The sequence below is a fragment of the Lampetra fluviatilis genome, chromosome 56 (genome assembly GCF_964198595.1).
Source record: "Lampetra fluviatilis chromosome 56, kcLamFluv1.1, whole genome shotgun sequence".
NCBI lineage: Eukaryota > Metazoa > Chordata > Hyperoartia > Petromyzontiformes > Petromyzontidae > Lampetra > Lampetra fluviatilis.
This window is the reverse complement of record NC_136330.1, coordinates 3,610,523-3,631,480: the sequence shown is the minus strand read 5'-3', so window position 1 is coordinate 3,631,480 and position 20,958 is coordinate 3,610,523. Positions and strand designations below refer to the sequence as shown.

General features: G+C 48.0%; 2 protein-coding genes across 14 annotated transcripts in view; both read right to left on the bottom strand.

The window, feature by feature from the left end:
* The window catches only part of LOC144950093 (uncharacterized), a 40,708-nt gene extending 35,104 nt beyond the window's left edge, over positions 1–5,604 (bottom strand). For all 12 annotated transcript variants that reach the window (XR_013640346.1, XM_078880129.1, XM_078880130.1 and 9 more), the window contains exons 1-2: positions 5,323–5,604; positions 283–376 (exon numbers count right to left, since the gene is read on the bottom strand). Coding sequence is in view for 11 of the 12 variants with exons in the window: in XM_078880129.1 (XP_078736255.1) it covers positions 283–376; positions 5,323–5,513 (285 nt within the window). In the remaining variant the exon portion in view is untranslated. The remainder of the gene's footprint in view (positions 1–282; positions 377–5,322) is intronic.
* Positions 5,605–8,089: 2,485 nt separating this feature from the next.
* On the bottom strand, positions 8,090–20,618 carry LOC144950089 (mitochondrial fission factor-like). 2 transcript variants are annotated; one of them, XM_078880113.1, is made up of 8 exons: positions 20,374–20,618; positions 18,325–18,458; positions 17,625–17,739; positions 16,653–16,852; positions 16,074–16,162; positions 14,657–14,710; positions 12,869–12,953; positions 8,090–12,367 (listed from the first exon to the last, which is right to left on the bottom strand). In XM_078880113.1, the coding sequence occupies exons 2-8, from the start codon at positions 18,439–18,441 to the stop codon at positions 12,236–12,238; spliced, it is 792 nt and encodes a 263-aa protein (XP_078736239.1). In that variant the 5' UTR covers positions 18,442–18,458; positions 20,374–20,618; the 3' UTR covers positions 8,090–12,235. The 2 variants fall into 2 exon arrangements, with proteins under 2 accessions (XP_078736239.1, XP_078736240.1); XM_078880114.1 differs by lacking the exon at positions 14,657–14,710.
* Between the last annotated feature and the right edge of the window lie 340 nt (positions 20,619–20,958).

The following is a 20,958-nucleotide window of genomic DNA, read 5'->3' as shown; positions in this document are numbered from 1 at the left end:
TTGGTTCTTTCGGTATTATGTTTTATTTTTATTATTTTCTTATTTCCCTTTTACGTGACTTTACCGAAAGATCCAAGAAGATGAATCCCTGCAGTCACGAAAGCTTTAATTCGAAATTTAATTGGCGCTTTTTGTTTACGTGACAAACCTTATTAACCCATAAAGAAACCCTTCATTACGAGTAACAGTACCTACACACTGTCACTGCGGCCATGGGACAGCTGTGCACCGATGAGCATGTGACCTGGACAGGCACCCACCTCGACATACACAACAACCCACCTCATTGCCGTGCTTGTGAAGGAAATCCAGCTCCTGGTCGGTGAACGTCGTCATCGTGATGGACTTGACGCGATGCGGCGGGTTTAATCCGCGGCTACGTGAAGAAACAAAACGAATTGGGACATCGCGTCGCGGATGCATTTGACGTTATTCTGTTTGACACGCGTGTGTGTGTGTGGCTGTGGGGAACGGTGGTGCAGCGGTTAGCGCGGTGCGCTACGAATCCGGCGAGCCGAGTTCGATTTGCACTCACGGCCAATACCCGCGACGATTATCTAAACCGGTCTGGGCCTCCCCTAGGTCGACTCGGCTTCAAATGACTACCTAGTGTGCGATGTAAACATCACCTGCAGAACTTGAAAAACCAGTGGCATCTACATCTGCAGAACGTGTGTGCGCCTTTTGGCGTCATCTGGTCCAACACCATGTGAGACTAGGCTCTAAGGAAAGCTGTCTCGGGTGTGGACTAATCAACTTCAAGGACAGTGCATACATTATCAGTTATGTTTTTTGTTTGCATTACGACTGCAGGTATTGTGGTCAATGCAAACATGACTTCCTTGTAAAATAAAAAGGTGTCAGTTTTGTTGCCAGATAAAAGGGTAAAAAAAAACAATTATCAATGGTAATAGTTCCTGTACATATAGCAGCAGCAATAGCAGCAAGTGTCGTGGTGAATTAACACCGTAATTAATATGAACACCGCAAGGGCGTACGTTTTATTCAGACATCAAGGTCAGGCAAGCAATTCGGGAAATGACAAAGCTGCCTCGGCACTCGGGTGTCGGAAAATCTTAACCGGAGGCACCATGTCCTCTCCCCTGTGCCTCTTCACTTGTGCTGCTGTGTCTACGTGTACTGATGTGTGTGTGTGTGCAGCACTAATGCGTGTGTGCTGCGGTGTGTACGTGTACTGATGTGTGTGTGTACAGCACTAATGCGTGTGTGTACGTGTACTGTTGTGTGTGTGCAGCACTAATGCGTGTGTGCTGCGGTGTGTACGTGTACTGATGTGTGTGTGTACAGCACTAATGCGTGTGTACGTGTACTGTTGTGTGTGTGCGTGTACAGCACTAATGCGTGTGTGCTGCGCTGTGTACGTGTACTGATGTGTGTGTGTACAGCACTAATGCGTGTGTACGTGTACTGTTGTGTGTGTGTACAGCACTAATGCGTGTGTATGTGTACTGTTGTGTGTGTGTGTGTACAGCACTAATGCGTGTGTACGTGTACTGATGTGTGTGTGTGTACAGCACTAATGCGTGTGTGTACGTGTACTGTTGTGTGTGTGTGTACAGCACTAATGCGTGTGTACGTGTACTGATGTGTGTGTGTGTACAGCACTAATGCGTGTGTGTACGTGTACTGTTGTGTGTGTACAGCACTAATGCGTGTGTACGTGTACTGATGTGTGTGTGTGCAGCACTAATGTGTGTGTACGTGTACTGTTGTGTGTGTGCGTGTACAGCACTAATGCGTGTGTACGTGTACTGATGTGTGTGTGTGCAGCACTAATGTGTGTGTACGTGTACTGTTGTGTGTGTGCGTGTACAGCACTAATGCGTGTGTGCTGCGCTGTGTACGTGTACTGATGTGTGTGTGTACAGCACTAATGCGTGTGTACGTGTACTGTTGTGTGTGTGTACAGCACTAATGCGTGTGTATGTGTACTGTTGTGTGTGTGTGTGTACAGCACTAATGCGTGTGTACGTGTACTGATGTGTGTGTGTGTACAGCACTAATGCGTGTGTGTACGTGTACTGTTGTGTGTGTGTGTACAGCACTAATGCGTGTGTACGTGTACTGATGTGTGTGTGTGTACAGCACTAATGCGTGTGTGTACGTGTACTGTTGTGTGTGTACAGCACTAATGCGTGTGTACGTGTACTGATGTGTGTGTGTGCAGCACTAATGTGTGTGTACGTGTACTGTTGTGTGTGTGCGTGTACAGCACTAATGCGTGTGTGCTGCGCTGTGTACGTGTACTGATGTGTGTGTGTACAGCACTAATGCGTGTGTACGTGTACTGTTGTGTGTGTGTGTACAGCACTAATGCGTGTGTGCTGCGCTGTGTACGTGTACTGATGCGTGTGTGTGTGTATGCAGCACTAATGCGTGTGTGCTGTGTGTACTGATGTGTGTGTGTATACAGCACTAATGCGTGTGTACGTGTACTGTTGTGTGTGTGTGTACAGCACTAATGTGTGTGTACGTGTACTGTTGTGTGTGTGTGTACAGCACTAATGCGTGTGCTGCTGTGTGTGCGTGTACTTATGTGTGTGTGTGTGTACAGCACTAATGCGTGTGCTGCTGTGTGTGCGTGTACTTATGTGTGTGTGTGTACAGCACTAATGCGTGTGTGCTGCTGTGTGTACGTGTAATGATGTGTGTGTATGCACACACACACACATCAGTACACGCACACACATAAGTAGTGGGGAGCGGTGGTGCAGTGGTTAGCGCTACGCTGCGCTACGAACCTGGGGACCCGAGTTCGATTCCCGCTCACGGCCAACAACAACACCACCGGTGACGATTATCTGAACCGGTCCAGGGCCTCCCCTAGGTCGACTCAGCCTCAAATGAGTACCTGGTGCGGTGTGTAGGAAACATCGCCACTGGGGGAGACAAAGGCGGCCGGGCGTGGTGTTGACCACCCACCCCCTCGTGTGCCGGGCCGGAACCTTAATAGGTGCTCGCTAACAGCACTTGCCCCTACAGTCTGTGAAGGCTACACGGGGATTATTTGTGTGTGTGTATATAGTGTGGTGCATGGTGTGTATACTGTGTGTGCTGTATAGTGGTGTACATTGCACACTTTATATGCTATTTTCAGTGTGTTAATCCCCTTATTAAAGACCAATTCAGACCTTAGTGGTCACCACGTGCGCTTACAAATCTCGACGTTCATCCTACAAAGTTCCCAGAAACACAAACAAATAGACAACACTTTTTATTTGTGTCAATATTGAAACGGATGTAACGCTGTATATGGACCTTTGTGTACACATAACATGGGCAATGTGTGTACACAATACATGGGTACAATGTGTACACAATACATGGGTACAGTGTGTGTACACAATACATGGACAGTGTGTGTACACAATACATGGGTACAGTGTGTACACAATACATGGGCAGTGTGTGTACACAATAAATGGGCACAGTGTGTACACAATACATGGGTACAGTGTACACAATACATGGGTAGTGTGTGTACACAATACATGGGGCACAGTGTGTACACAATACATGGGTACAGTGTGTACACAATACATGGGTACAGTGTGTACACAATACATGGGCAGTGTGTGTACACAATACATGGGCACTGCGTGTACACAATACATGGGCAGTGTGTGTACACAATACATGGGTACAGCGTGTACACAATACATGGGCAGTGTGTGTACACAATACATGGGCACTGCGTGTACACAATACATGGGTACAGCGTGTACACAATACATGGGCAGTGTGTGTACACAATACATGGGCAGTGTGTGTACACAATACATGGGCACTGCGTGTACACAATACATGGGCAGTGTGTGTACACAATACATGGGTACAGCGTGTACACAATACATGGGCAGTGTGTGTACACAATACATGGGCACTGCGTGTACACAATACATGGGTACAGCGTGTACACAATATATGGGCACAGTGTGTACACAATACATGGGCAGTGTGTGTAATGTACACACACGTGTGTGTGTGTGTTGTGTATACGCTTTGTGTGTTGATTGTGCAAGGCAGATCACGGTGTTGTGCGTGTTGTGTACATGCAGTGCACACGTGGTCGTTACAGTGTGTGCAGTACACGTGCAGTACACGTGCGCATACTATGTTACACAGGCGATGCACTGCTAGTGTATAGACTGTACCCACGCAGTACACATCGTTCTGTATTATTGCAGTACTGCATTATAATGACACCATACACACAGTGCAATGTGTTGATGAATATCACACAGACACACACACAGACACACACACGGTGCAGTTTGTGTGTGTGTGTGTCTGTGTGTACACCCCACAGTACACACAGACACACACACAGAAACACTTAGTGCACTGTGTGTATGTCGCAGAAGGCACATGCAGTGTGTACGGTGCAGTGTGTGTCTGTGTGTACACCCTACAGTACACATGCAGTCGTGCCCAGTGTATTGCATTGCTATTGCAGTCGTAGTTAGTATGTGTAGTAGTCGTAGCAGTGTTGAATAATATCACACAGACACACAGACACACACAGATACACACACAGACACACACAGACACGGAAAGTGTTGATGAATATCACACACACAGACACACACACAGACACACACACACGGTGCAGTGTGTCTGTCTGTGTGTGTGTGTCTGTGTGTGTCTGTGTGTGTCTGTGTCTGTGTGTGTGTCTGTGTGTGTGTCTGTCAGTGTCTGTGTGTCAGTATCTGTGTGTGTGTCTGTGTGTGTGTGTCTGTGTGTCAGTGTCTGTGTGTCAGTGTCTGTGTGTGTGTGTGTGTCTGTGTGTGTGTCTGTGTGTGTCTGTGTGTGTGTGTGTCTGTGTGTGTGTGTGTCTGTGTCTGTCTGTGTGTGTCTGTGTGTGTCAGTGTGTCTGTGTGTGTGTCTGTCTGTGTGTCTGTGAGTGTCAGTGTGTGTCAGTGTACTGTGTGTGTGTCTGTGTGTGTCTGTCTGTGTCTGTGTGTGTGTCTGTGTGTGTGTCAGTGTGTGTGTCTGTGTGTGTGTCTGTGTGTGTGTCTGTGTGTCTGTGTGTGTGTCTGTGTGTGTGTGTGTGTGTCTGTGTGTGTGTCTGTGAGTGTCAGTGTGTGTCAGTGTACTGTGTGTGTGTCTGTGTGTGTGTCTGTGAGTGTCAGTGTGTGTCAGTGTACTGTGTGTGTGTCTGTGTGTGTGTCTGTGTGTGTGTCTGTGTGTGTGTGTCTGTGTGTGTGTCTGTGTGTGTGTCTGTGTGTGTGTCTGTGTGTGTGTCTGTGTGTGTGTCTGTGTGTGTGTCTGTGTGTGTGTCTGTGTGTGTGTGCTACTCACAGCAGCCCGCTGCACGCCGTGCACACGAACGTGCCCAGGCTCATGTCCACGTACGTGGGGCCCCGCTGGGCGCACTCGAAACACCGCCGGTTGTGCGCCAGGGACGACAGCTCCCGCAGCAGCCTCAGATGTTCATCCTCCTTCTCCTCCTTCTTCTTGTTGTTGTTGCTGCTGCTGCTGCCCGTCGCCATGTCTCCCTTGCGCTTTGCCACTGCTCTCCTTCGCTCTCTCTCCTCTCTCTCCCCTCCTTCACCCACCCACCACTAATACTGCCACCACTACTACCCCCCACCACTACCACCACCACCACCACCACTGCCCCCCACCACCACCACTACCCCCACCACCACTACCACTCACCACTACCACCCCCACTACTGCCCCCCACCACCACTACCCCCACCACCCACCACTACTACCACCACTGCCCCCCACCACCACCACTACCCGCACCACTACCCCCACCACCACTATCCCCACTACCACTACCCCCCACCACCACTACCCCCCACCACCACTACCCCCCACCACCACTGCCCCCCACCACCACCCCCCCCCCCACTACCACCACTAATACCACCACCACTACCACCCCGACCACCACCCACCACTACCACCCCCACTACTACCACCACTATCACTACCCCCACCACTACTACCACCACCACTAATACCACCACCACTACCCCCCACCACCACCACCTCCTGCTCTCTGGACGTGGCCCTCTCCGGCTATAACGGGTCGGAGAGGGGTGGGTGGTGGTGGTTGTGGTGGCTAGTGGGTGGTGGTGGCTGGTGGTGGCTGGTGGATGGTGGTGGTTGTTGGTGGTGGTTAGTGGTGGTTGTGGTGGTGGTTGTGGTGGCTAGTGGTGGCGGTGGCTGGTGGCATTCGTGTTGTGGTGGTGTCGTTCTTCTTGTGATGTCGTTCGTCTTGTGATGTCATTCATCTTGTGGTGTCATTCATCTTGTGGTGTCATTCATCTTGTGATGTCGGGCGGGGAAAACGCGGAGATTTCTACTTAAAACACATTCCTGCGGAGGGAGCTGGTGTAGGAACGTTGGGTTGCTCGGTCAATGGCCAGTGTCAACGGCGGCGTGGTGTATTCCGCAAATATGCCCGACTGTGAGGGCGGGCACAAGCCGGCGTGAGTAGGTTAAACGTTGAGTTTTATAAGGGCACCACGGGGTGACCAGCCCCTCCCCACCCAGCCCCACCCCTCCCACCCCCCACCCAGCCCCACCCTCCCCACCCAGCCCCACCCCTCCCATTTTTTGATGCACGACGGACGGACACAATAATCCCCTGTGGGCTGGTGTAACCAGGCGGTTCCTACCAGTAAAATAGGTGTTTACCATTCCTGGCAATAAAACGCTTCGTGCTGAACTAGTAACGAATTAGCATATTTTGTTTTGGGGCCATCCATAAATGACGTCACGCACCTTGGGGGGGGGGCAGACATTTGTGACGATGTGACGATGGGGGGGGGGGGTTGAGAAATGTGACGTCACATCAAAATGCGCAACTTTAAATAAATATAGACAACACGTTCTACTTAATTAAATAGACTTTTAAATAAATGTTTTCTCCTACAACATCAGAGTGCAGCGCCACATTGAATACGCACTACAATGACAATAGTTTAAAGCGATTTGAAGCATGTTTTATTTTTTTGGGGGGGGGGGGCAGAGCTTTGTGACGTCATATTTGAGAGGGGGGGGTCTGACTTTTTGTGACGCCATGTGACGATGGGGGGGAGGGGGTCAAAATTCGTCCAAAATCGCGTGACGTCATTTATGGACGGCCCCTTACGTGACAGACCTTTACTAATTGGCCGTGTCGGGTGGTGGCGGCGGCGGATTTAACGACACAACACTCATATTTACGCGATCTAACCCCAAAAAAACACCTCTATTATGGATATTATTGGTCGCGAAAGCCTACTGTGCCCGTTACACTCAGAAACCCATCGCATCCAAGGTTGCTGGACCACAGGAGTGCATAGCCACCAATTCATTAATTCGGCCGGTCACCTCTGAAACTTATTTTGGAGCGGTTGTGTGTGCGAAAGGGTTAGGAAGACACCCAATTGCACAAGCTCACGCAGCGATTCCATCCCATAGGTAAGTAAAACGGCTTTAGAATTGATATTCAAGAGGGGGCAGAGCAGCATTGCTTTAGCAGCACCACGTGACCATCAGCCCTGCAAGTTTTGTCTCACTACATAACTCCCTTAAGGCTGGGGGGTGGGAGGGGGTAATGTATAGTGCTTGTCAAGGCCGTAATTATAATATATTGGGGGGGACACACATCCCCCCCCCAAATATGCTCAAAATGCCCCCCCCAATATATTGCTATAAAAATAATTGCTATGTTATGTAAATAAAAACAACAATTTGCTGAACCTTGGCAGACTTTTCAATACGTGCAAAATAATTTTTCGTATATTTGTTTGTGTTTCTCCCTTGTGATGGGACTTTGTAGGATGAACGTTGAGATTTCTAAGGGCACGGGGTGATCAATAAGGTCTGAATTGGTCTGTAATAAGGTAGGGCACTGATAAGGGGTTTGACAGATACGCAATACCTGTGACGTGAAGAACAGCCGCCGATGCATTTTTCACTTCACCAAAACAGGGAAAGTAAGCAATTATACAAACAACAGCAGCCGGGTATGATCTTTCACCAATACTTCAAGTTCATTGGAAGAATAGTTTTTATTTAACAGTATGCACATTTGCACAGCACAGTGCCTGTTGACTAAACAAGGGTTATGTACCGCGTGGTATGAATATGAACGGATGCACTTGCGGACAAGACAAAAACGATGCTCAGTTTCAAGTCTCGAAGAAAGCACACGCGCACAACACGGACATTGAAAATCTGCGCATTCAGAGCACCGCACGTTCAGCCAGAATAATAAATCACAATAATAATCAAAGCAGGAACTTGATAATGTCCACCACGCTGCAGCAATCTAAAAAAAGCCGACCAAAAGGGTCCATTTATCATGGTGCCGGACGTGGGAACAGGTAACTTTTGTTTTTTTGTAAATCTCAATTCTACACCAACAGACACTTGCCCTGCAAAGGAAAAAATAATAATTCATCTCTATTCGAGGTGATGTCAATGTTGCTACGTTTCCGCGACCATTGGAAAGCAGACGCAAGTCACGCTGGGCTGTTCCATGTAAGGCTCAACACTTCAAGACTCCTTCTATGTGGATGCAGACCCTACCATAATGTTCCACCCTAAAACAATGTTTTTTATTTACTAGGCAAGGCCCACTGACCCAACCCAGGGTAAGACCCAACTCCAACTCCATTCCCTCTGCAGCTGGAGGGACACACTCATTCACTTTGCTTTTTAACAAGGTTTCACTTACGTAGGCTTGAGCTAGGTTATGCTATACAAAACAAAAATGTTTTATATTGTTCCGCGTATTATTTTTTTCGCAAACACGGTGCTGCATTTCATAATCAGAAGTGCATTTGCCGATTAAAGCCCACTGAGCTGAGTAGCTCTTTTTCAAGGGCGACTCGTTGCAGATGAGATGTTACTCTCTAACCTGGGCCACCTAACCTCCCTTGGGAATGCAGACCACGTGGCGTAGTTGCTGCTGGCTTGGCCGAATGCTCCCATGGGAATTGGGACCGGGCCCACTTTCTAGGTGCAGAAACGGGGCCGATTTGCTGCGCCAATGGGCACGGGTAGGCAGTGCGTTGAAAATTGGGATTCACCGGGTCGCTGGGTGGAATTTCCACTTCATGTTTACGGATCACCAAGTGCACTGCCCAAAAACTACAAACACGGTAGCCTTCCGGCAGCGTCCAGTGCTCAGACCAAAATATTATAACGAGAGAAAGGTAAGTATAAAAAAGGCTGGATTAATGCCTTTTAAAGTGGAATCATGTGTCCTGTGGACAACACAATTCTATTTTACGAGTATGATTAAAACAAAGGAATTGTATTCATGTTTGTACAGATGAATGTAAATTGTGTTTAAATATTGTACAACATCCGCAAGACGGTTCCCCAATTTTTTACCCTTTAATACAGCGGCACCAAATAATAAATGCCCTGTATTGAGAGTTGGAACAAAACAAAACACCAATCGTATAGTTTGATTGAAAAATGTAATCTCACGTGGTATTTTCCATCGTATCAATAAACCTTTGGGAATGATTGTACTATTAAAGTTATTATTGCCAAATCTCATTAAATTTGGGGGCATTGTTGCTGGAATTAAATGCTGTTATTTCATCAAAAAGGCTATAACACTTTCCAAGTGCCTATTTCAACAACACATACACTGCAAGGTGGTCAGATATATTCAGGTTCGAACACTACTTGGTAATAATGGAAGAATGCCTTCCGAAGAGATTATTTCAGCGTCAACCACGAAGGCGGAGCGGTAGATTGCGCCCGTGCGCACCGTGCGCACCGTGCGCACCGTGCGCACCGTGCGCACCGTGCGCACCGTGCGCACCGTGCGCAGGCGTTCGACGGATTGTTGCAACGCAAGACCGAGATATATCGACGGTTTGGGGAGGCCTTCGCTCAGCAGTGGATAGATCACGGCTGATGATGATGACGATGACAGCAGCACAAATAATCGACGTAACTTTCGATTTAAAGCTTTCGTGACTGCAGGGATTCATCTTCTTGGTTCTTTCGGTAAAGTCACGTAGAAGGGAAATAATAGAATAAAAAAAATTATAAAAAAATGTCTTATGTTTTATTTTTATTATTTATTATTTCCCTTCTACGTGACTTTACCGAAAGAACCAAGAAGATGAATCGACGTAACGTTTACGCGTGGTGGTTTACGTTCGGCATCTCCTACCAGGGCAGTCAGTGGGATCCAACGTTCCCCTTTGGCGACAATGCCCTCTCTGATAACACTGGTCAACAAAAAAAAAAATCTGGCCTGGACTTTTGCAGCTGTTTTCGACTAATTTCAGGGTGCCGATTCCAAATCTGATCTCAGATTTGCTCTATCACATCTCATTTTTATGCTATCGGCATACCCCATTTTCATTGATTTTACCCGAAATTAACTCTGTCACTTATGATTGCAAGTTGTTGCGAGTCAGTGAATGCTTTAGTGTTAAAATATGGTGCTGTATTTTCAGAATAGTGTGTTTATAATATAATTTTATGTAGATATCCACATTTATTTAATATTTTTCTTCTGCAGTTTTTATTGAAAATGCAATATTTGATATCTCAAAAACCTCATGTGATAGACAAAAACTGATGCCAGATTTGGAATCAGCACCCCAAAATTACCTTGAAACCGTTGGAATACCTTATGCCAGAAAAAGTGTGTTGACATTGTACGGCAAAAGCCAACCAGAAGCCAAAGCATACTTTGCATGTTCAAGGTGGTGGCATCACCATTCCCACAAAATTTGGCGTACGTGGCCGACACTCGCCACACCATCTCAACAGAGATGAAATTGAAGCCCATTTAAATTTTAAGTATTTAGTAGAAGAGGAATGGCAACTGTAGACCGGTTTAAGCCTAATTAGGAGTCATCAGTACAGTTACAGCCCCCGCCATTGCTTACTGCTGCCGTTTGTGAGTCTCTTTCTGAGTCCAAAGGCGACAAAAACACAGATTCCAATCATTCTCTGCAGATGTTTCCCCATCTCAATTTCACGATTAAACTACAGCATTAAAAACTGACCCACAGATAAAGTGTAAGCCAAGCACACATTCGTTGTAATCTAGCCACTGGGCAATAAAACGACAACCGACCCTCGAACAAACGAGATGCGATTAGACGAATTGTCAAGATTCGAGGTCATGGTTGGATTGAAGCGGCAATTAATTTTGGCTCGATTTTTTTTTGCAGCTGTACCATCTTGTTTGCATCGACGCTTGCTCGCTCCATGAGCCTAAGTGTATCGTCGGTATACATCTCTGTGGTTCGCTTGCACGGGTTCCTTCGACTGCTCCATCGTGCTTCAGGAGAGGCGCCAACCCTTGCGACCGCTTGCTGACGCCGCTGGCAGCAGACGGGCCTACACGCGGGAGCAAACTCTTTCGATGCTGACCAGATGTGCGTAACCCAGAGGTCGCAACCGGGTACCCGATACCCGTACCCTACCCGATACCCGGCTACCCGTACCCGGCCGGCTCGACATTGACACGGTGTCAAAAATATTCCTCTAGTACCCAAATAGTCCGGCTACGATGCTTGCAGTGGATAAATATGTCTTGCAGGCCATTTCGAAGTGGTAAACCTCGTGTGGCTAGGGAAGGTGGGGGTGACGGCGCACATTAAATTAGGTCACAGGCCACATTGGGCCAATGGGCCATAGGTTCGGCACCCCTGCCCTTGGGTGAAAAGTGTTTAGTTTATACACGGCGATACGGGAAACGGGCACAATGATGTGCACACGTCACCAACAGTCCAACACGTCCCGCGGGTGATAAACGACCGAGAGCTCGAATTCCTATCTGGTGTCGCTCCGAGCACACCATCGCTCCGGTGTCGGCAACAAGCGTGCCACTTTGTGGGAAGTCAACAGTGAATCTCCTAATCGTCCTCCTGATGACGATTGCTTGTGTTGCGATCGAAACGTCGTAGTTTTTTTGTTATTTTCTTTTAACCTATCTACGTGACTTTACCGAAAGACCCAAAGAATATAAATTCCTGCAGTCACGAAAGCTTTAAGTCAAGTGAATCTCCTACGGATATACTGGCCCTGCCATAGGATCGTGGAGTTTCGACCGCAGGCTTAGGGATTCTCGCAAAAAGATGAGCAACCACCCCTGGAAAAAGTCAGATTTTTTTAAAAATAAAGGGGATTTTATTTGTGAATTTCACACCGGTCAAACTGGGTGGCCACAGCTTCTCACTCATTGGGGGAAGCATCAGTGCAGCTCGGCCTTGTGCCACGTGCATCATCGTCGCAGCCAGAGCCACCCGTTCAAGAGGAAGACGAGCCCGGTGAGTGAGAAGAGCAGAACTTCTCGGCGTTGGCGAGCGTGAGCGGCGCGTTCCACCGCCTGCAACCGGCCCGCCAGCCGCGAAACCTGCACGGCAACACGGCACCACGTTGACACAACACTGTGCCATCACACAAGGACCGCTCGGCCATCACCAACAGTCGTTTTTCCATTCTAGATTTGAAGCTTTCGTGACTGCAAGGTCATACTCTTAGGTTTTGTCGGTAAAGTCACCTCTACGGGGAGGAATTTTTATTTTGTACCTACGTGACTTTACCAAAAAAACCTAAGAGTATAGTCGTTTTTCCAGTATAGTAATAGGTTTTTACCCTTTCAACTGGTACAAAAACTGACACCTTTATACAAGGGATCATGTTTGCAATAACCACAACACAAGCAGTCAAAATGCTTCATCCCAGAGGTCGCAATCAGGTACCCGATACCCGTACCCTACCCGTACCCGGTCGGGTAAGGACCGGGTACGGCCGGGTACGGGTACCCGTTTGCGACCCTGGTGCGGCCGGGTACGGGTAAGGAATCAAAACCCGTTTGCGACCTCTGATAACAAGTAACAATAAGCCACGTTACCTGACTGTTCACTACTGCAAGATCCAGCTCCAGACCGTCTGCGTACTGGTCCTCCCCCACGTCATCCACGAGCGCCAGTTCTTGCCTGCCGAGGAGGAAATCAAACGCGGGGCCCATGAGTGGCTCTCTCCTAAAACTCTTTGCTTCTCTCGGTAAAGTTACGTAGGTATAAAATAAAATAAATCACGACGTTTCGGGCGCTTGTTTTGCGTCCGAAACGTCGTGATTTCTTTTATTTTATACCTACGTGACTTTACCGAAAGAACCAAAGAGTATGGATTCCTGCAGTCACGAAAGCTTCAAATCAAGATTCTCTCCCAATACCTCATGCGTGCGCGTGCGTGTGTGCACGCGTGTACGTGCGTGTGCATGTGTGTGCGTGTGTGTGTGCGCGTGTGTGCGCGTGTGTGCGCACAGCCCTTTGTTAATCCACTTGCCGGATGGAATGGACTCCCCACACCGTGTCGGTGGCGGTGGACGTTTGACTAGACTTCGCAATGCGGACGGTGAACCAGTTGGCGATATCACTTAATATATCACTCGCCATTGGTATTAGCCGTGGCCAGGTATCAAGACTCAGGTTTTCTGGGTTCTTAGTACGGTGCGTGAACCACCACACCACCACTTCCTGTGAGGTGGCCAAGAGACAGGTCGTGATCCCAGCTCTATGCTATGTCCTAAACACGTGTGGGTATACCTTGACTTAAAAGTTTTCGTGACTGTAGGAATTCATCGTCTTTGGGTCTGTCGGTAAAGTCACTTAGATAGGTTCAAAGAAAATAACAAAAAACTACGACGTTTCGATCGCAACACAAGCGGTCGTCATCAAGAAAAAAAGAAAGAAAAAAACGCTTGCGTTGCAATCGAAACGTCGTAGTTTTTTGTTATTTTCTTTGAACCTATCTACGTGACTTTACCGAAAGACTCAAAGAATACGCGTGGGTATGTTTTCAGAGTACTCCAGCTTTTGACCCATATCATGCGAAACGCTTCTGAAAATAAACACTGGACCAAATAATTCCACAGTTTCACAAGACCATATTCCGGTCCAGGTTTATGTTTTTAGCATGCTTCTCTGTTCAGAGACAAGTCATCACACATGTACTGGCACCTGTTTAATAAACACGTAGATCCATACAGAATCAGAATATTGATTTATACTGGAGGAATCCGATGAGCTAGAAATATATTTTTCACATAAAACAAATTAAGTTTGGTAAATGGCAGTATTGCACATGTGTTCCATTGAAAGGCGAGGTCTCATTTGATGAAAATTACTAAATTAATTATTAATTTATTCCCATTTAGCTGCTCGTGGCATTCACTTACACAGGACAATCTCACCGAGTCTCAAGACTCTTATCACGAGGGTCCTGCTTAGGATGTTGGGCCGATGCACTCTAGCACGCACGAGGAAACGTGAGTCCTTTGAGAAGATCCTCGCGTAGAGCGGACAGAGTGTGATAGTAGTGGAGATGCACACGTGTGAACAGGCTCTACATTAGCATTCTCGTGGGACGCAAGAGCCCTTATCACGTCGTACGTGCAGGATCCACAACAAGCAGGAGACACGTTAACAGCATCTTTTGGCAAAGCTCCAGAGCTGGGGTATAATAACAATTATAATGGTGTCAATCGTTACGAAACGCCGTCGCAAAGTAATTGCAACGTCGGCTAACAACGGCTGGTGCCGTTCTGATCACGAATGACCCCCAGATCTGCCAAGCACTGGCCAAAAAAAATGACATTGACGTTTGCTGTGACAAGAGCAGAGGGGGCTGAGATTACCTGAGCGGATTGAGGGAAGGGCTGGATTTGGAAGGACTGAGAAGGGATCTTGGGCTAGAAAGGGCAGGCAGTGGAAAAAGATCAAAATAAAGGGAAAATGACAGCCAAGAAGGTAAGAACGGAGGAGTGTCCTTTCTCAATTTCTAGGCTGCGAGGCAGTGGCGTAGCGCGGTTGGCATGGGCCCAGATTCACGGGATGTAATGGGTCCCGTGTCCCATGTCACACAGAGGTCGCAAACGGGTTTTGATTCCATACCCGTACCCGTACCCGGCCGCACCAGGGTCGCAAACGGGTACCCGTACCCGGCCGGGTACAGGTACGGGTTACCCGTACCCTACCCAATACCCGGCCGAGTACGGGTAGGGTACGGGTATCGGGTACCCGATTGCGACTTCTAGGATGAAGCCATGTTGCAGGCGCGGGTGGGTTGATTCTAGGAACTTGAATTGTGAGAAGAGACAAGATGTTGGGAAATGAGTGACAAACGGTGACTCACCAGTGACTCAAGGTCTACCCGTACCCGTACCTGGCCGCACCAGTGTCGCAAACGGCTACCCGTACCCGACCGGGTACGGGTAGCCGGGTATCGGGTAGGGTACGGGTACCCGGTTGTGACCTCTGATGTCACATCATCAAGCCGGAGGTGCAGCTGCACCGCCTGCACCCTCGGTAACTACGCCACCGCCTCGAGAGTCAACCACAGAGCTCGAGGAAAGGAAAGGAGCCATTCGAACAGACATGCAAAGCGATGGCGCACAATTTGTACCGGAATCAATGACAGCCTATAATAAGCTCCAGTTAAAAAAATTAGCAAAACATTGTTTTATCACAATTGAAGGGATGATAGCCATTAAAAAATTAGCTGTGTTAAAATTTAGCTTCGAGCATTCTTACTCCGATATTCTGTATTTTAAATATTTTACTTTACCAGGTAAGTCCCACTGAGCTATGGAGTTATTTTGAAGCTGCGACCTGACCACGAAATGATAGTTCAACGAAGTGGCTTATCATGTGGAAATTCATAGCAGCCATATATTTGGTGTGCATAAGCAGCCGAGTGATTCGGCAGAGCCAATCGCACAATAAAGCCCGCTGCCGGTGAGGCTTTGGCACCGCGCGAGTTGTCGTGGAGAACGGGCAACGACACGACATCAGATTTTTCGTCAAATTGGGGAAGCCGCCCTCCAGAGCCGAGTTCAATTCCCGGTCACGGCTAACATCAGTGGCAATATCTCATCCGGATCTGGTCTCCCACCCTTCAAGCAACCAATTCCACAAAGTGTTTATAACGGGACCGCGTAGAGCAACGGAAATACCGCCACAGACGCGAAAGCGCCATCGCTGCCACTGACACTTGCACGCGACGGACAGGCCCGAGGTTGACGCCGTGGGAAACGCGGCGTCGCGATGACTCACGCATGCTGCCGTTGAGCGGGCGTGCCCAGCCGAGGTCCTCGCTCACTCAGTGACCGCTCCCTGTACGGCCGAGCACCTGGGTTCTTTCTCTAAAGGATCAGAGAAAACTCCTCAATGTGGTGAAAACGACAGGAGAGTTCGCGTTGTAAGTGAAATGTGATCATACCACCGCCACCGCTAAGTGTGCACATTAATGTGAGCTACGACTTGCAATGTGAATTTCTCCCTTATTAATTGTTCATGAGCATGATATATCGAGCTATGGAGTGCAAAAGGCATTTTGCGATCATTAAACCTAAAGAGTAGGCACGCCCGATAGGATCATCACTGCGGCGATGGAACTCCGAGGTTAGTTCATGCGCAGTAGCGAAATGGCTTGTGCTATCACGGGACTATGAATCGTTATCAGCATACCATCTCGAGCTGCGGACTGAACCGGGGAACATCACCCCCCTAATAAGACTTGTCAGAGCGGCAAAGTAATAACACGGGACATCTGGCACTTATCGGTGCATCGTACAAGTCGGCCACAGCCGGTGCCAGAGTTGAGTCTCTCGCAACGCGCGTTTCGTTGCATACCCGCTGCACCGGCGGTCTCGATGGCGTCTCGGCCGCCACGGAGGGCGACGATGCCGGTGGCACGAGGCTGATGTAGTCCAGCGGCTGCTCCTCCAGCGTGAGCACGCGCGGCGGAGTCTGCAGGTGGAACATCTCCCGTGGGAGCTCCACGGAGAACCGTGGCCCTTGCATGGACGAGCGGCTGGGGTCCTGCCCGGAGTCTACAGGACAAAAATGGTACGCCCCGTTTCCGTGACTGACCTTCGGACAGCTGGCCCGCGCCGTGCTAGGTTTGTTCCAAGAAGCGAACAGGTCACCTTACTTTTCGATTTAAAGCGTTCGTGACTGCAGGGATTCATCTTCATTCAGACGCTGTCTTTCCGACAGACCTGTTCTTCACCTGAGGACGGCTGCTTGCGTGGTGGCCGAAACGTCGTGAGAATTGTATTTTATTATGTTTTATTTTTATTATTTTATTATTTCCCTTCTACGTGACTTTACCGAAAGAACCAAGAAGAGGTCACCTTACGACTGTGTCGGGTTTTCTAAGTTGTGCTGTACAGTTTGCCGATGTTTTTTTTGGGTTGTACGATGCCGTTGATCGGAATGGTGTCGGATGCTTCGCTTCTGAAAAAAGCTCCCAGCAAGTGGAGAAAAACGTTGGGACACCATGCCAAGCCAACACGTGGTACAACCCACAAAAAAACACATCAAAGAACAAGTTACCTGATTTGAAGCTTTCGTGACTGCAGGAATTACTCTTTGGTTCTTTCAGTAAAGTCACGTCGATAGAAAATAAATTTAATAATAGAATACGACATTTCGATTGCAGCACAAGCAGTCGTCATCAGGTAGAACTAAATTTGAGAGAGACAAAACAGACACGGATACACACAGACAGACACACAGACAGACACACAGACAGACACATAAACGGACGTGAACAAGAGGTCTCGTTGGAAGACAGAGAGACAGAGAGAGAGTGCTGCTTACCGGCAACCATGATCCTCTCCGGCACCTCCATCACCATCGCCGGGTGATGATAGTGTGAGTTTTGCGTTTTGGGCCACGGGGACTCCTGCCCGCCGTCAGCCTCGGTGGATGCCACCTGCGGTGACAGAAGAAGTGAAACGGGCGCAGCAAGAGGGTGAGAGCCACAGGAGAGCGGGGCGAGCAAGGCAACTGGGCCAGCACAACGAACGTTTGTGCCTCGTGCATCAGGAGACGTAACAAACGCTCACACATCAGCCAATTCAATTTCGATTTAAAGCTTTCGTGACTGCAGGGATTCATCTTCTTGGTTCTTTCGGTAAAGTCACGTAGAATGGAAAGAATAAAATATTTTTATTATTTTTTCGGTAAAGTCCCGTAGAATTGAAATAATAAAATATTTTTATTATTTTTTCGGTAAAGTCACGTAGAATGGAAATAATAAAATATTTTTATTATTTTATTCTTTCCATTCTACGTGACTTTACCGAAAGAACCAAGAAGATCAGCCAATTCGCCATGAAAATAATAAAACTTTCATTTTATACGGCGTCATTCGTGCCAACAGCTTCCCACAACGCTGTACATGAATTATATATCAGGAGCAAATCCCATACTGGGTACGCATGGCGCGAATGAAGCAAAGCGGGGCTTGCTGCGTGTAAACTTTGCGAACGACGGTGTCAGCGGTCGACGTGCATGCCTTCAGGGTGTTGGGGATTCTCATCTTCTCGCTGATGTCCTGCGTGAAGTCGGGGTCATACTGCCTGGGCGCCGAATCGTCGAGCAGGCTGGCGGAGGGATTGAACGCAGCACACATGCCTCTCGCTCTCCTTCCTGGTTGTGCGTGTGGGGGGGGGTGGATTTGGGCCGGCATAAGAGGGAAAAAATAATTAAATAAATTCCTCACAAGCACGTATCTGTTAAGTACAGGCCAGGTCAGAATCAGACTCTTTATTTAGGCTGGAGGAATCCGATGAACTATGAAGCTCTTTTTCACAGAGGTTAGAGAAACTACTTCTTGTGTTTAGTTTCTTGTCCTTCACCTCCTATTAGCACGGTTGGCTAGGTGTGGTGCGAAAGAAGTTCAACATACATACGTGCATACATCTAAGCTCTAATCCCTGAAATTCTGGGTTCGAATCCAGGTTTCAGCCACCTGTGATTAGACCCGTTTCTCAAGTGGGGCATATTGGTCCGAGGTCACCAAAAACTATCACAATTAAATTTGGTTCTGCACTCAATTATTTCCATGTCAGAAATTGGAAAATACCCGTTTGAAGGTCATGCAAAAAACATTACTCGGTCGCACTCGGCTGCAGAAATTACACATTCACATGGCAGGGAAAAAAGTACAGATTGCATTTGCCCTCTTGTTTTGCCGGATGAATAGGTTTTCCACTTTTTTCTGGCAACAAAACAGATGTTAAAACACCAAACTGAAACCTTTTACAAGGAATCATGTCTGCATTAACTACAATACTTGTGGTCAGAATGCAAAAAAAACACACTGATAATAAATGCATTGTCTTTTAAACTGATTGGTCCAACACCATGTGAGACTAGGCTCTAAGGAAAGCTGTCTCGGGTGTGGCCCAATCAACTTCAAGGACAGTGGATACATTATCAGAGTTATGTTTTTTGTTTGCATTCCAATTGCAGGTATTGTGGTCAATGCAAACATGACTCCTTGTAAAAAAAAGTTGTCAGTTTTGTTTCCAGAAAAAAGGGTAAAAAACCAATTATCATAATAATAGGTTTTTACCCTTTCAACTGGTACAAAAACTGACACCTTTATACAAGGTATCATGTTTGCAATAACCACAACACAAGCAGTCAAAATGCAAACAAAAAGAAACAACTCTGATGATGATAATGATATGCACTGTCCTTGAAGTTGATTGGTCCACACCCGAGACAGCTTTTCTTAGAGCCTAGTCTCCATTGGTGTTGGACCAGATGACGCCAAAAGGCGCACAACTCAAAGACAATGCACCATCAGAGTATTGAGAGCTCGGGGCTAAGCATTTACACTATGAGACATTTCCTTTACCAGTGGCAAAATATAGTAATAGGTTTTGTACCAGTTGAAAGGGTAAAAACCTATTACTATATTTTGCCACTGGTAAAGGAGATGTCTCATAGTGTAAAAAAACAATTATCATATTTTGCTACTGGCAAAGGAGGTTCCAATGGGGTCAACTAGTACTTGTTGGAAAGAAGTTGGGCCGACATGCACAACTAGACGATTACAAAAACAAACACATTGCCTAGTCCCGTATTCTATAATAAAACAACCACTTTAACAAACAATTCATGACACATTCTTACAAGCAGCGTATCGAACTCGAGATTCTCGAGTTTCCGCGTTTCAGACGAAGTGTCCTTGAATTGCCAAGATGATTGCACTGTACCCACTGTACTAAGACAAAGCCGCGTGTAGCCTGCGAGACTGTCAGGGGCAAGTGCTGTTAGCGAGGGCCCCCACGTGACACGAGGGGGGGGGGGTAGCCAGCAAACCACGCCCGGCCGCCTTTGTCTCTCTTTACGGGGAGCGGTGGTGCAGCGGTTTCGTCGCTGCGCTACGAATCCCATTGGCAGGAACCGGGGGGAGTTCGATTCCCGTTCACGGTCAATATCGACGACGACGATCTGCCCACCCCCTGGGTCGACTCAGCCTCAAAACGAGTTCACCTGTACCCCCCCCCCTCACCTCCTCCCCCTCACCCCCCCCCCCCCTCCTCCTCCTCACCTGTCGAGAACGACGACGACGACTTGTCGGCTGGGTTGGTTAATGACTTACTCTCGATTGCCAAAACGGCTCAGCAGCAGCAACAACAACAACCACCACCACAACCACCACCACAACAACCACCACCACAACCACCACAACAACCACCACCACAACCACCACAATAACCACCACCACAACAACCACCACCACTTTAAACACTCGGAGTCTAGCGGCGCGCGACCCGTGGGTTGAGGGCGTGTTTGCGATTTGGGCGCGCGAAAGCTTCCTGGATCCCGTGGGGGTCACGCGCGAAGACAGCGGCCATCTTACGTAGGGAGAAGGGGGCGGTGACTCCTCGACTTACGGACTCGCTCGACTTACGGACACGCTCGACTTACGGACGCTCGACTTACAAACTCTCGACTTACGAACTCTCAGAGATACGAACAAAAGCTATCCGCGTGTCTAATTATGAAAGAAAATATAAGAATAGGTGTTTAGCCTTTCTGGCAATAATACAGGAGGTGGTAAGATGTTCGCCGAATAGAAACCTTTTTGCAAGGAATTAAGTGCGCATTAACCACACAGTGCTTGTCAAGAGTT